Raw genomic sequence first — 14871 nt, 5'->3', positions numbered from 1 at the left:
AGCCATGCAGAAATAACTGTGACATGTTGGTGGTGTTCTTGGTTATGGCTGCATATGTGCCCAGAGTGAGCCCTCAGCCTAAGATGCCTTCTTTCTTTTTCAGGTGTGTGAGAAGGAGAAACTGCTCTCAGAAAGGAACCAGCTGAAAGCAAGTATGGGAGAATTGTTAGACAACTTCTCATGTCTTTCCCAAGAAGTGTGTAGAGACATGCAGAGCCCGGAACAGATCCAAGCTCTCCACCGATACTGCCCCGTTCTGAGACCCATGGATCTACAGCCAGTCACCACCATCAGCCCCACCCCAGCTGGTGTGGAGCAGAGCCTGGTGACCTCCCAGTGCATCGGGGAAAGCATGCAGTGCTGCTCGGAGCAAGGCTCAGTGCAACTGGGAGCACCCTGGCTGCCTAACAACATCTCAGAAAATTGTTCGGCCGGCGGGGGGTTGGATGGAGCCGACACAGGTACTTACCCCGAGAGAGAGCTTCCACCAGAGCAGAGCAGCCAAACAGTCACGGTAGACTTCTGTCAGGAGATGACTGATAAATGTACAACAGATGAACAACCTAGGAAAGATTACACCTAGTGACTTGTAACCTTAACATTACACCTAGTCAGGTGTTCTTCAGTCAGCCAGTGGCAGGGTTCATTTGTTGTCTAGAAGAACGTATTTGGTGCACACTACAGTGGTCTTAGCAGCAATACTGTTTTTAAGTATTCCCTCCTCTCTACAAGCAGGAGTTCTCTTCACAATGGTGCTATCCCTTGCTTAGGCAGGGAACGAAGCAGTGGCAACACTGTCTGTTTTTGTATGTTGATTTCAATCTTAACAGGGATGGACATAACACCTCTGAGGACCCAACCGCAGCTTTTTTCTCAGTGGCCCATGTCACAAAACCCTAACTCAGGAATTTCCTCTGAATGTTCAATTTTTCATTGAAGACAGCTTCTTTACACATCAAAGTTTTATAGCTAAACTGTACATATTATATATAATATATATAAAATATATATATCCATATGCAAGAATCCCTGCATGCCTCAATTTTTCTCATCCTACAAACTGGAAGCTTTCATTTCTATTGTATAAACAAGTTCCAACATTCCTTTTTGTCTTCGATGCTAGAACTAGTTTGGCAACTTGTTACACGATAATTTTTTTCTCAGTTCGCAGTTCAGCAATATCATTCAATTTGTACTTATTTATAAAATTTTAATGTTGGAAACTTATTTGAGATATTATTATAGACAATTTTTTTTGGCACAGCCATTTTGTGCCACTTGGGCAATGTGGAGTTATTTTATTTTCTTGCAGATACTGTACAGTAATGGTCAACTTTGCCACTTGCACTGAGTTTCTGGTCAAACCTCTTTTCATAAATGAAGTCATGACTTCAGTATAACTTGAGTATATGGTTTTCTTTGCTTTATTGCTTAAAGGAAATAGAAAATTTTTAGCTGATAGACAAACACTCAGGAGCTCATTATGTAGTAAAAATGGTCTTGCCAAATACTGAATTCACTATACAATTTGTAAAGAGAATCTGCTTGAATTATTTTTATATTTAGACTTCTTTCTGTTTCACAAACCAAGTTTAAGTGCTGTTAATGATGCTTTTGGAGTTTTACAGGGGAAAGTATATTTCACTTTTTAGAGAAAAGTGTTTTTGACAACTGGATCGGTTCATCATACGTTCCACGAAGTAAAGCGAACGGAAATCACATCAATACATGTGGGGGCTTTTTCTCCAACCCCACTCTGCATCCTTTACTCATGGAAGCAACTGCTGCTCTGGCTAGTCCCCAGAGCCTGACCTCAGCTGTCCTCAGACATTACCTGTTTTCCCCACCAGACCCAAGTTGCAGAGATGGGTCTGGTGAAGTCAGTGATCCTGCCCAGGTAGGCGGAGTTGCAGGATCAGACCCCTAGTTGTTGACTTTGATTTCCTTACAGAAGTCCAGCTAGCACTGTATCCTCTAAGAGTAAAACCTACATTTGCCAACACCTGATTTGGTTGCTTACCCATCAAATTCTTGTGTTTCAGGATCCTCTCATCCTGCAGCATTGCCCTCAGCACAAACTGCAGCTAAAAGAGCGCTGTCTCAAAAGAGGCTACTCAGTGAATTGGCTTAGTTGTAACTGTATTGGATTTGTATCTTACGCAATGTTGACTCATGTTATGACTGTTTGAGACAGCAGCTTTCCAAGCATAACATCTGTATGTACAGTGTAGACAGAAAAACAACCTCCTAATGCTTTTTTAATAATTATTATTATTATTATTCTAAGTGTACTGAGTTTTTATTTTGTGGTTCTTTGCCCTACGTGTGCCAGGTTGCGTGGCTTTATCAGTGACAACTGTCATGTGCTTTACTGGCTGATATTGTTTGTTCTCGCTGAAAAAAAAATGACCAGCTGTTCACACCTGTTAAAAAAAAAAGTGTGGGGAAGCAGCTTCTCAGAAGCACTAAGTGATAATGTGGTCTTCTGTGCTAACGTTTACACTAGAGGTGTGCGCTGGTGGTTTTTTGAGGCACTCAGTAGATCAGCATCTTGAACCCTGGAGGAGGAATCAGCTCCCTCTCTCCACTTCTTCCATCTTCAGACTGTGCTCATGGACCATCACCCACTCGCCACAAAGTCTTGCTTTTATCCTCTTCATCCAAACTGTTGTAGCCAAGCTACTGAGGAGGAAATGCATATAGCATGTGCCATGTTTGTTGAAAATAGTTTTTTTCCCCGCATGTACAAAGAAAAACTAGTATATAATGTAGGAGAATATTTATGTTTAAGTATTAATCTTTACTGTACAAAATCCTTACCTTTAAATGTTAAAAAATATACAAATGCCATAAACTCCTAGTTCACACAGTTGAAAAAGGGGGAGGAGTTGTCCTTTTCTTTTTAAAAGAACTTAATCTAAAAATACCTGAACCCCCCCCCCCAGCCGTCTTTTGCAGGTAACTGACTGAGAAGCTCTTTGGCGGGGGGGCAGGATTTGATTTTCCTTTGAATTTGTTGACGTTGCAAAGCAGTTCTGTGCTTCGCAGAGAAGTTTTGTTTCTATGAGACCATGGTGAAAGCTAGAATTTAAAACTAAATGTGAATCACATTATAGAGTCATAGCTACTGGGGGGGCTGGGGGTGGGCGGGAGGGAAGGGTCAACTGACACAGTATTTTAAAGATGTTTTTCTGTTGCCTTTTTTATTTTTAAGTGACCTCCTATATATATGAATAGATAGAATGTTTTCTGAGTATAAAACCAAGTTTTAACTTACTTCCTGACATGAAGATTTACTCTACTAACAACTCATGTGCAACTGGTACTCTTGACCTCATTCCAACGGTTTAAAAAACCCACACACACAACCCATTGCGCTGCAGCTCTTAGGTTTGACCTGGCCTCATACTGGTGCTGGGTCTCTTGATTTCATCTACCTTGGGAACTGATATTTAAAACCACTGCTCAAATAAGTGTCTCTTCCTCAACCTTTCTCTAGTCTCTCTTTCCCTCCCCTGCAAGCTTTTCTGGATGTTTGATTTCATTCTTTCCCATTAGAAGTGGCTGATTTTGTGTCATTGCTTCCTATATTTACATGTATCATGGTTTTTCAGTGGGGTTTTTTTGGTGGTGGTGGTTGTTTTTTGTTTCTATTTTGTTTTGAGGTTTTTTGCTATTTCAAACCATGTGGCTTTCAAAGCAGTTACTGGGCTAATGTTAAAGGAAGATATCAGGAGAATTAGTTTCAGACCTGGACACCAGTTTACATACCCAACCATTCTTGTCTCGTGAGGTCAAACCAACTGACCACAAAATATCATTATAAAGAGGGAAAAAAAGCCTGGCTGCAGTATTTATGAATTTTAAGAATTTGGCCAGTGGTCACTGTGATCTTCAGTAAAAATCTCTTTGCATTTGTCAGAGGACACATGCAGCATCTGTCCTGTCGGGCATTGCTTGGGAATGGCATGGTGGGACCCCATCTCACTGCTGAGCACTGCACCACTCTCATGGGCATGCGAGTCCTCAAAGCTCTGTCCAGTCTGTATCTAGTCCTCCTTTTCCTCCTTTTCCTTGCTATACTTGTATTGCCAGGAAACCTGATTTCATTTAGACTTGTTATGCTTTGTCAGGTGAGTACTACACTATATAATGTGTTTGTTTCTCTGCGTTCTCTAGGGGTGCCTTGAACACAATTAAAGCTCATTGCAAGCTGATTCTGGAACAAAAAGGTAGTGAAAAGATTACAAAAAAATTAAAAAGAGAGGGAAAACAAAACAGAAAACAAGCAAAACAAAAGCAAAAATGTTGGTTGTATTATCAGGAGATCCCAGTATTTATATCACAGACTTCCTAAAGTGATGACTCAGGCGTCAGAGTTTGATGCTGCAGTATAAAACTATTATTTTATATATTGTACAAGTAATTTATTAAATATCTTTCTAAGGGTATATGCTGCTTTTACGATGCACTATATTTTTGGATCTAATCCTTGTACTATTTTTTTTCCCAAGGAAGTAAAATGTGCTGCAAAGGCAAGCCACAGTGATTAGTATGCTAACTGCTATTTCTCTTTAAAAAGGAGAGTGGGAACTAGATATGTAACTTTGCTAAGTGGATTAACTCCTGCCAGAGAAATTATTAATGATGATAGTGTGGTTGTTAATCTGGAGTGCGACACTTTGTCAAGTCTGTATTCTACAGAGTGCTTCAATAGAAGTTAAAATGCCTAGATATATAGCTAATTTTTTTAATATGCGACTTTATGATTGCCTAGTAAATAATACAGATCTGCATGCTGGAATCACTATAATCCTGTAATAAAATGAGAAATGATCCACTAGAAGAAAGCATGGTGAAGCATTGCAATTCCAGAATCAACACCACATCCTCACTTGTGTCTTCTAACACGCTGTTGTGGTAGTGAAGAGAGAGCAAGGGGTGCATTTTAAGAATAGAAGCCCCATAGTGAATTTTGCAGTGAGACAAAGTGAACATTTGCCAGGTTTCCACAGGCTCACATTTTTTTCCACTTCACATCCTCTACCGTTGCAACAAGGAGTGCTGCTTCCACCTTTGTTTTTCTGATCTGAGATGTTTTTGAAGGTGCCTCCGGGTGAATGTTGTAGCCCATGGCTACAGCATTTTAAAAGTCTCTATTTTAGGGCTGCCTAGAGAAGGTTTAGCTCAGTATGAGCAGCGACTTTGCATAAGGAGGGGATCTGCTAAGTATAGAGCAGTTTTATTTTTATCGGAAGTGAGGTGAAACTAAAACTATTAACATAAAGAACTTCTGCTCTCTTTTCTGTTAGAAATTCTCACAACAGATTTTGACTTCGTTTCAGTTTTGTCTCTGCCAACACAGTCCAGGTTAACTTTGCATCCATATATAAAATATGTGTATGTATGTATACATACATCTGTAATTCTAGTCAGAGTGTGTGTTTGTGTATTTTCCTGTTTATAATACATATATGTATATTTATAATACTCCTTGGAGTATTTCATGACTCAGGCATCAGGTCTGATGCTGTAGAATACAATATATGTGTATATGCATATGTTCAAATACTGTGTGTATATTTAAAAGGTCTATTGTTGGTGGTCTGTAGAATAATTATTTCCTTTACTCTCAAAATTTTAATGGCATTACTTGCAAAGACTAAGTGTACAGTATTTTCCTACACTCCACCAAGATAGGTATTATTTATATCAAAGTCAAATATTGATATGCATTTTAAGGTATTACTCAGATAATGTTGCCATTTTTGCAAAGAAAATTGCTTTTTGGCAGGAAGGAATGCTAAAAATATCTTTTTATAAGGTCATTACCCCCCAACAAACAACTGCTAAAAAGCCAGTTAGATGACTCTTGTTCTTGTATGAACTTTGGTGACCGTGGGCAGAGCCCTTTCTGTAGGTGAAAGTCACAGTGTGGTTCATGCAGTGCCACTGTTGATCCCTTTTGGCTAATTAAGGGCATGCAGAAAGAAACTAGTATCCCAAAATAGAAATGGCAACTGGCAGTGTTTGATTTCATTGATTGCTTAGAAGCAGAGATGGTCCCAGGCTATGAACCCAAACGACCCCCATGTTTTGGAGGGATCCAAGTGGGGCCTGCATCTGCCAGCTGGGCTCGTCCCTGCAGCTGGAGGAGCCCACGCTCTGGGGTGTGGGCAGAGGAGGGAGCAGCTACCCTGCACTGGGGGTTGTGACTGGCTTCCCCTGCCCAGGCCAGCATTACCCTGCATTTGTGATGTACCCAGGAGAAACCTGCATGGTTTCAGTCCTGCTCTTACTACTCCACTTGCTCTGCCTGAAGCTCTCTGGATCCCTCAAACCAGCAGGAATGATACTAAACACTTTGGTGATATTTGATGCATGGTTGTTTACTCATAGTTCCAAGCATCACCTTTGATTTCAAGGGCGGGGATGCCCTAAAAGTTTGTTCCAGAACCAGTTGGTTACAAGTGCACCTCTTATATATGCCTTACAAACTTCAGAGGCCATATTCAAAACAGGGTTTTATCAGTGTATGCAAGGGGGTGCAACCCCTCTTCTCTTCCTCCCCAGGTCAAACAGTATGGACAGTTTTCACACATATCTACCTGTATAACCCTCTGTACCTCTCATAACTGGTCAATGACTGTAACAGGTTACATCAGGTGTTTTTTCTACATACTTTTTACACAAATTCTATGCGATTAATGTAACTTAATTCAATGCATCATTTTATTGTACTAGTTCTTAAGCTTGTCTTTATTTTTTTTCTAGGTGACTGTGGTTTCTTGTGATTTTTATTGTATAAATAAATGAGGTGGCTGTTGATGCTTACTCTCTGTTACTAAGAATTTTTACCTTTTTGGAAGAAAGCATTGCTATGAACTAATGAATTTAAAATGTCATTTACTCATTGTAAATACAGTATTGTGCAAAAAAAAATTAAACCACCCAACCCTTTTCATTCATTTGAATTGCTAGTGTTAACTGAATTTTGTCTAGACACCATTTCTGTTGATGAAATAAAGACATATCATTATGTATTGTAAATCGACTCATCTTGACTCTGAAATTGATATTGCAGGGCTCAGTTAACATGCAGGTTGTAGGTGAGATTTAGGAGGTAGGTTGGATGTGGTTGTTACTGCCTAGCGAATCTCTGGATTGATGAAGAGACCTCTACTCACATGGTCCCATTGTTAATTCGCTGCTAGTCTTTGATCCAGGGATCCAGTTACCTTTGATCTGGAGGAACAGCCCAGGGTGTTTCGTTGCAAAGATGTTTTGGGAAGATCAAATAAACTGTATCTGTACCCATTCCCCTAGTGCATGACTTAAGGCAATTCTACTAAATCTTTGGGTCTTCTAAAGCGCCAGTGTACGTGTTGGAAGGTGAGGGGAGAGGCTGGGGTTTGTTTCCCCTTTAAGGAAAACCTGAGAGAAACTGAGGTTTCTGTAGAAACAAAATATAACTGAAAAATATCTGTAGTGTACCTCTCTGAAAGAGGAAACTTGTACCATGGCCCATTAGCATCACTTATACTGCAGGAAATCCAGAAAGAAAAGAAGAAATGACAACAGCCTTAGATGCTATTACCACAAGCAGGATGGGTGGTCTAGTGGAGGATGTTTGCTCTTTGGGATTCCAAACACATAGCAGCCACCTCTCTTCTTGTCTTTGGATGCAAGCTGAGAGCCTGCTCATCGGCTTGCAGGAGAAGACCCAGCAAGGGGGAAGTGGCATGACCAGTTGTCCTACCCCAGTCCACAGACTTGGTGGGATGATTCTCCGTGGAGTGGGAAGGAGGGCAAGCTGCTAGAGGGAGGTCCCGAGGCTTTTTTATCACCAGACAGGAAACCCTAAATCACATTCCCTAGGCCACTAACCTGAGGGATACAAGCTGGATCCTCCTCCATCTGCCGCAGTGAAAGTTGCCTGCGATTTTTCAGTCTGAAAATTCTCAGGGAAGAAAATAAAACGTTACTTTCCAGAGTTACTTGGTTTTCTGAGTCTTCCCACTGAACCTATATGAAGAAAGCTTCCCACCCCCTCAAATCTGTCAGAAGATGTTGTATCCACCACATCTATACAGCCTGGCAGTAGAGAATGTACTTTAGCAAAGCTGTTTCTCTATCCCTGATCAGTTGTTGCTGGCACTTAATAGCCACTATCTCAAGTATTTCTTTTTTTTTTTTTTTACCTTAAAGTACTAAACAAATGCACAAGCAAATTGTCAAAGAGTTTCTAGTAAGGCAGAATATGAATGTAAATCGTGTGCACAAGAAAAAAAAACGACACTGCAATCTTTATGCTTGACTTATTTTCCTGCTGTCCTGCTTTCTGCTAGCCTTGCCTTAGAGTTGTCAAATCGTAGGGAATTTTTATGCTTTGGGAAAGCTGCATAGCAAATGAGTTTGTTCCAAGCATCGCTTGCTGCTGAGGTGATAGCAAATGTGAACTGTGATAAGCTTGACAAATAAAAGCAGCCTAAAGTATGTGGCCAGAAACAGGATCAGGGACAGTCAGAAGAAGGTGCTTTATTTTCCAGGTACACGAGCGAAAGGGCTGCTTTCTTGGGCTGCTTCCTCGTGTATTACCCAGAAATCTAACCTTCCAGAGCTGGGATGTCCTAGCAAGTTGAAAATGAGCTCTTTTTGGCTTTGCTTGTGTTTTGGTTCTTCTGTATGAGTTAATGAGACAGTGAAACAAATAAGATTTTCATGACTCCGATGTGATACCTTGCAGATTTTCTTGAACAGAAAACTGGAAAGTACGGATGTTTTGCACTTAAAGTAAGTTGCCTGGTACCTCTTAGTTTCAATTTTGAAGCCAAAAGCTTTAGCTATGAGAAGGCTACATTAGTATGAAAGTCTCTATTAGAGCTTGAGGATTGCATTAGCACACGCAGAGGAGCAGCAGATATTCTTCAGTTGTTTTTTTCTCTCTCTTAAATTCTTTGTCCTTTCAGATTCCACGAGTCTTTCCTCCATCTTTTTATTCATCGGCTGCTGAAGTCTGGGGAGATAGAGGCCAGTAGCCTCCAGGTTACTTTCAAATCAAACTAATCCTTTCTTGTAGGTACCTTGGGTCTTAAAGTGCCTTGAAGGTCTGTGGATCAGGCTGGTTTCTGATATGAACACTACTAGCATGCACAACAACTTGTACATCCCCAAAATGTTCCCCCGAAGATACAAAACTGGTTTTGCATTGGCAGCACACACTGACCAGGTCCAGCTCAGTCTGCGTGAGAGAAATCTTGAGTTGTGGAGTGAGCTACCCATCAACAGTCAGAGTACGGTATGGTTGGGATTGGTGTAAAATGGAGGAATAAAGTGTTTACTTTTTTAAAGTGTTATTATGAATTTGGCATTATAGCAGCGGGAGAGAGGAACATAGCAACAGAAAATCTGCTTTTATCTCTCTACTGAAGGCAGTTTGTGCTCAGTCCCTTAGTTTATTTCTTCTCCTTAGAATGTCATTACTTTTTCAAGATAGATGATAGTTCTAGGAGCATGCTCTGAAAGATAACAAGAGAAAGAAAGCACAAAGCTGAATTGGCTTAAAGGAGAAAAAGAAATGTTGTCATAGTAATTAACCCCAACACATACACAGTTAAGGGAATCTGGTGTTTACCTGGCAACATACTTACCTTGTAGGGCTTTCTTCAGTAATGGCTTTAAACTGAAAGAAAGTAGGTTTAGATTAGATATTAGGAAGAAGTCATTTACTGTGGGGGCAGTGAAGCACTGAAACAGGTTGCCCAGAGAAGTTGTGGATGCCCCATCCCAGGGTGTTCAAGGCTGGGCTGGACAGGGCTTTGAACAAGTGAAAGCTGTCCCTGCCCATGATAGGGTGGGGGCTGCACCTAGATAGTCTTTAAGGTCACTACCAACCCAGACCATCCTGATTCTATGATTCTGTGGTTTAGTAATTTTTTTTAAATCAGTGGACCCATCCTAGAGCCCTTGCTTTACCTATTAAGAGGTTTTGTATTTTAAATACTTTAAAACCATACAAAGAAGGACTCAAGCAAGTTCCACTTTCTAAAATCCAGGTTATTTGTTTATTACTGCACAAATCCTCAGAGGGTTTCATTAGTTGAACTCTGGGCTCAACTGCTGCTGACCCCCAAAGTTTACCTGTGTTTTTGCAACTGGTGAACAGTTACTTTTGGGTGATCAAGTAGCTTTAGCATGATAATTGGTACGCTTGCTGTCATCACCACCAGCTTCTTCTGAGTGGTCCAGGGCAGAATAAAATACAAATGCTATGGGATTTATATATTTATTTTTAAAGAGGTGTTTACATTGAAAAACTGTACAAAACCAGCAGTAATTAACAGCAGATGTAAATGTGAATACCTTTAAGGATTCTCAAAAATCCTAGAGGAACACAGGGTTTTGCCAGTCCATTACCACAACTGTATATTTTCCTAGTGGAGCTCAGCTGTATAACTAACTCCTCTGTGCTTATCGGGTTTGTTATTTCAATGTACATTCACTCTTATCAAGCTGTTCCCAGCCCCAGGACCAAGACAGGGTGAGCAACTAGTTAAATGAGTGGATATTTACTCTTCAAGTGTTGTTGAAAGGGTGAGTAAACATGCCCTGTTCTGAAGAAGACTGCAAGCATTCAGACTGAATAGCAGCTCTCTTTCCAATCCTGCTCACTATGGAGTGTTTTCCCAATGGGTAATAGGCTCAAACCTGAATGGAGAATTGAGAAGCAGAAAAAGAACTGAACAACACAGAGAAATAAAAAAGCAATTCAGTGAAGGAAAGTGAACCTAGTGAATTGTGAAATTTTCCCTAATTCGGCAGAGCCAGGATTTCAGCCCCGGAGACTTTCTTTTCTGCAAACAAATAAATCGGCAGCCCTATCTCAGACCGATTCGGCAAGCTCAGAGTATCAGTGTTGCCACTTGCTTCATTATCAGTTTCGTTCCCCTCATTCACCACCAGAAGGAGGCCTTGCTCTTAAAGATACATTGGTTACTTTGTAGCCAAAAATACAGATTTAAAGAGATTACACTCAAAGCACAGGTCTCTCTGGAGGAGAGAGAGAGGGAAATGCAGCACTTCTTGAAAAAAACCAAAAATCTGGTATGCCTAAAATGCCTAATTCTTTCTGAAAATCTTAATCTAGTAATTTTGGTTGCTAAGAACATTATACATCTTCTGATGCCTTCCAAATTTTTTTGTGATTTAGGAACTTATCATGACTTCATGAAGAAATACAATCATTAAACAATGTCAAGGCCCCCATCTTCTTGGTATCCTTGGGTACCTAGCAGGAGGACTAGCACAGTAGTTCTCTTAACAGGCTTAGTCATGGATGCAAATGTGATAATTAATTCCAAGTCATCTGAAAGATGATGCTAGTCTAATGTAACCACTCACAATCCCAGTTAACCAAATTAAAATTCATAGGCTTTAGAGCATGCCATAGAATTCTTTAGAAAACTGTCATATAGAGACAGAAAAGAACTGATGCTGGACATGCTCAGGTAGTATGCAATTGGAATGTTCTGCTTTAGAAAGGCAGGAAGAGACATAGATAGCAAAAGACTTCAAATGCAGCCAGCAATAAAATACCAGATGGCCTCCATCTTTTGTAGAAATGTTTGCATTCAGCTGTTGAATTGGGATGACATTGTGACACTCTAAAGATGCAGTGTCAGGATGTGGTCATGCTCCACTGAGCTTTCTGATGTTCTGAAATCGTTCCTTTGCAGAAAATGTGTGAGGAAGGAGACTGCTTGATTCTGGCAAAGGGTGACTTTGGAAGTAAACCCCATTATTCTCTAATTATTCAATTGGAGTGCTCAGATGTGATTTTCATCCCTCCAGAGAGAAGAAGAGAGTTATTCAATGGTCCCAATGGCTTCACACAGTCTTACATGCAGAGGCTGTGAGACAATACTCCTTAGTGCAGTGTTTCAAGAGCTAGGTGCTTTTTATAGGCTGTAATTCCTGGCCCTGCCTATTTTCAAGAGAGCACAGATTGTATCTGTACTCGTTATGTGCTGACCTTTGACTGCATCTGTCTATTAATCTTATCAGGCTTAAAAATGTATCATCCACCAGTCAAGGGCCTGACTGGTGAAGATTATGAGGGGTTTTTCTCATACTATCATTCATGTGCAGAATCCTATTGACAGCAGCATTAATTCCTACAAATCTTTGTGAATTCAGCTCCCAGCTGTCAGTTGTGATTGTAGTTATACTAAATTCCATCTGCTCTTTTCAATGAGTTGTGTGTGAAAAGCTGCCGGTTAAGGCCTGCTCGCCTAAGGGAGGCTGGCAGCCTAGGACCATGTAGAAGGTGCCTTTTTGCTCCGTAGATGTATCTCCCCTTTAATAAAAGTAAAAATGTGATGAGAGATGCAAACCTTAGGTCAGAACTATGTGTGTAAGCACAATATCTCTTAGAAGACATGATACCATATAGTCTCTAAGATGAATCCTGTAAGTGAGCCTTGGAAATTTAGCTTTATACAGTTATCAGTGAACAAATTGTTTGCCATCACTTCAAAGATATGATCCTCAATACAAAGGTTTTGGAGACTTGCAGATAGCCTGTCTTCAACTGTAGACCATTGCTGAATTCCCCTGTCAATGTAGAGTTTTATAACATTATTTAGCCTAGCTCCCCACTGAGTTAAGTTAATCTGTGTAGTCAGTGATGATATCATTGTGTTTAGGTGGAGCAAAATAAGTTGGAAATGACACTCATGTCGTGCAATGACTCTCCACTTTTCCTTTGCTGTGTGCTTTTCCTGATGCAATGAAGGTCCAGTTTTGGTGGTCTGTCCTCAGAATCTAATAGATTGTTTAGATCTAATAGTTGAAACTAGGTGATCTTTCCAACCAAATCATTCTATGATTCTGTCATTTACACACGATGATTGTCTTCTGGAAGTCAAAACGAATCTAACCAATGCTGACTGCCTTTGACAACCAAAATTAAAGAGTTAATATAGGAACTTGGGAATACAGACTATTATAGGAATATCCAAGTTTTAATGCCCAGGTTCAGCATATTTATTATGCATCAGCATATTTCTGTATTGAAATCAGTATTCATAAAACACTGTAGCAATGCCAGAGTAAAGTGCATTTGCCAAAATCTTGACTCAGTTTTGTTTAGAAGGACATTTACTCTTAAATATCATGTGCTGTAGGCATGAAACACCAGGTAGCATACCTACATGAGTCACATTCTAAAATGCCATGACCAGTCTGGTACATAATGATCCCCAAAGGCAGCATTGCCAGAGGACTGTTACTTTCAAGAGTAATGACACTGTTTTGCAAACTGACTGTATTTCTCTGAAGATCTCCCCTGGAAGATAAAGTCATTGCCATTACAAAAGAAAAGCTGCCAAACAACTGTGAGTTCTCAACAGGGTGCTACTGAAATTCTGTCCTGCTTGAATAAATTTCTGCACTTCACCTTTTTAAAATGCATTCTCTCTGAGTATCAAAAACCAGCAGATCGATAGATTAGACTCTAGGCCCTCGCTCAGTATTAGAAATATTGAAGTGGAAAGTTGTTAAATTGCACCTAAGTGACAATTTATTATGGTTTATGCTGACTGGCTTATTGTAGAAACTGTAACTCCACAAAAACTGGAACCTGCAAACAGTTTTTGGATGAGCAATGTGTAACAGTGCCTTCTGTTTCTTTCCACAGAAGATTTGAAGATAGTTAGTTGTTCTGTTTTGTTTGTTTTGTATTTAGGCAAAAGTATGGGTTTGGGTTTTTTTAGGAAGAGTGAGAAAAAACCCCCGATAGAATCTATGACTTTGAGCATTGTGTAAAGTAAGCTCTTTTATTAGATGCCCTATAAAAAGTTATTTATGGGCTTGCTATTGCAAGCATTTGTAAAGGAGCCTCTATGCTCTCAGGGGACAAAACCGGTGATCTGAGGCAATCAGAATTCAAATAAAATCAGAATTTTAAGAAAGCCTTGTTAATTCTTGAGTGCAAGGACTATACGTTATCAACCCTGACTGTAAGCAAGCTTAGAGCATGTGGCCAAAGAAGAGAAACAGCTGCTGAAAAAGCAATTCTGTAGTCATTGGCTCTGCATTGCAATTATTTGGTGGGGGTTTTTATATGTATATCTTCTGATTTATTAATTGAATTACTGAACTTGGTGGTCACCTCTAGGACAAAGCCCCTGAAGCTGAGAGAAGTTGGGTCATTGAACTCAGTGAATTCAAGACTTCTCTTTCTTAGTGTCCACCTGGGTGGAGCTGAAGAAGTTTTCCCTGGCAGGGTCCCCGTCGAGTTGATTGGGATGATAGAATGAGTATAAAGAATCTGAGATTCGGTGACTTAGAGCTCCTCAGGACTCAGGAATTCCCTAGTGTTTCTGTTTTCACTGCAAAAGGAGACTCAACGTTTGGGAGCTTGGCATGGTCCGGGAGACCGCGAGGCGCTGGGGCTGTGTTGGAAGTCCTGCCCGAGCCTTCCTGCCCCCTGGCTCGGCCTCTCCTCCCCCGTGCCGGGACAAGGTACGGGGCCCCCCCTTCGCCCACCTCCCTCGGGCTGCCCCGGGCGCTACTTGCCATGGACACGCGGCGTCCCATATTGGCGGCGGGCGGCGGGCTGGGCGCGCCCTCCTCGCACCGCTTCCCCTCAGAGCCGGACACGGACCCGGAGCCGGGGCCGGAGCCGCCGCGGGACGCGGTGCCCTCGCTGTCGCTGCCCGCCCGGCTCCCGGTGAGGACGCGGGAGAGGAAGCTGGACTTGCGCGTGCCTGGGCAGTGCCCGCTGTCCGGGGAGTCACCGCACTCCTCATCCAGATCGCGGCAGGCGCTCACCCGGCTGTGCCTGCGGGGCGCCCGGCGGGCGGCTGCCGG

The 14871-nt window shown here is 41.3% G+C and overlaps 1 protein-coding gene across 11 annotated transcripts in view; it reads left to right on the top strand.

Annotated features, from left to right (window-relative positions):
* The window catches only part of BACH2 (BTB domain and CNC homolog 2), a 188820-nt gene extending 186534 nt beyond the window's left edge, over window positions 1-2286 (top strand). For all 11 annotated transcript variants that reach the window (XM_027633581.1, XM_027633575.1, XM_027633589.1 and 8 more), the window contains one exon: window positions 104-2286. In XM_027633581.1, the coding sequence (XP_027489382.1) occupies window positions 104-583 (480 nt within the window). In that variant the 3' untranslated portion in view covers window positions 584-2286. The remainder of the gene's footprint in view (window positions 1-103) is intronic.
* Window positions 2287-14871: the final 12585 nt, after the last annotated feature.

Source organism: Corapipo altera, unplaced genomic scaffold (genome assembly GCF_003945725.1).
Source record: "Corapipo altera isolate COAL_440 unplaced genomic scaffold, ASM394572v1 2b, whole genome shotgun sequence".
In the NCBI taxonomy this organism is placed as follows: Eukaryota; Metazoa; Chordata; class Aves; order Passeriformes; family Pipridae; genus Corapipo; species Corapipo altera.
Note: the sequence above shows the minus strand (reverse complement) of the source record. Positions and strands in the feature narration are given on the sequence as shown.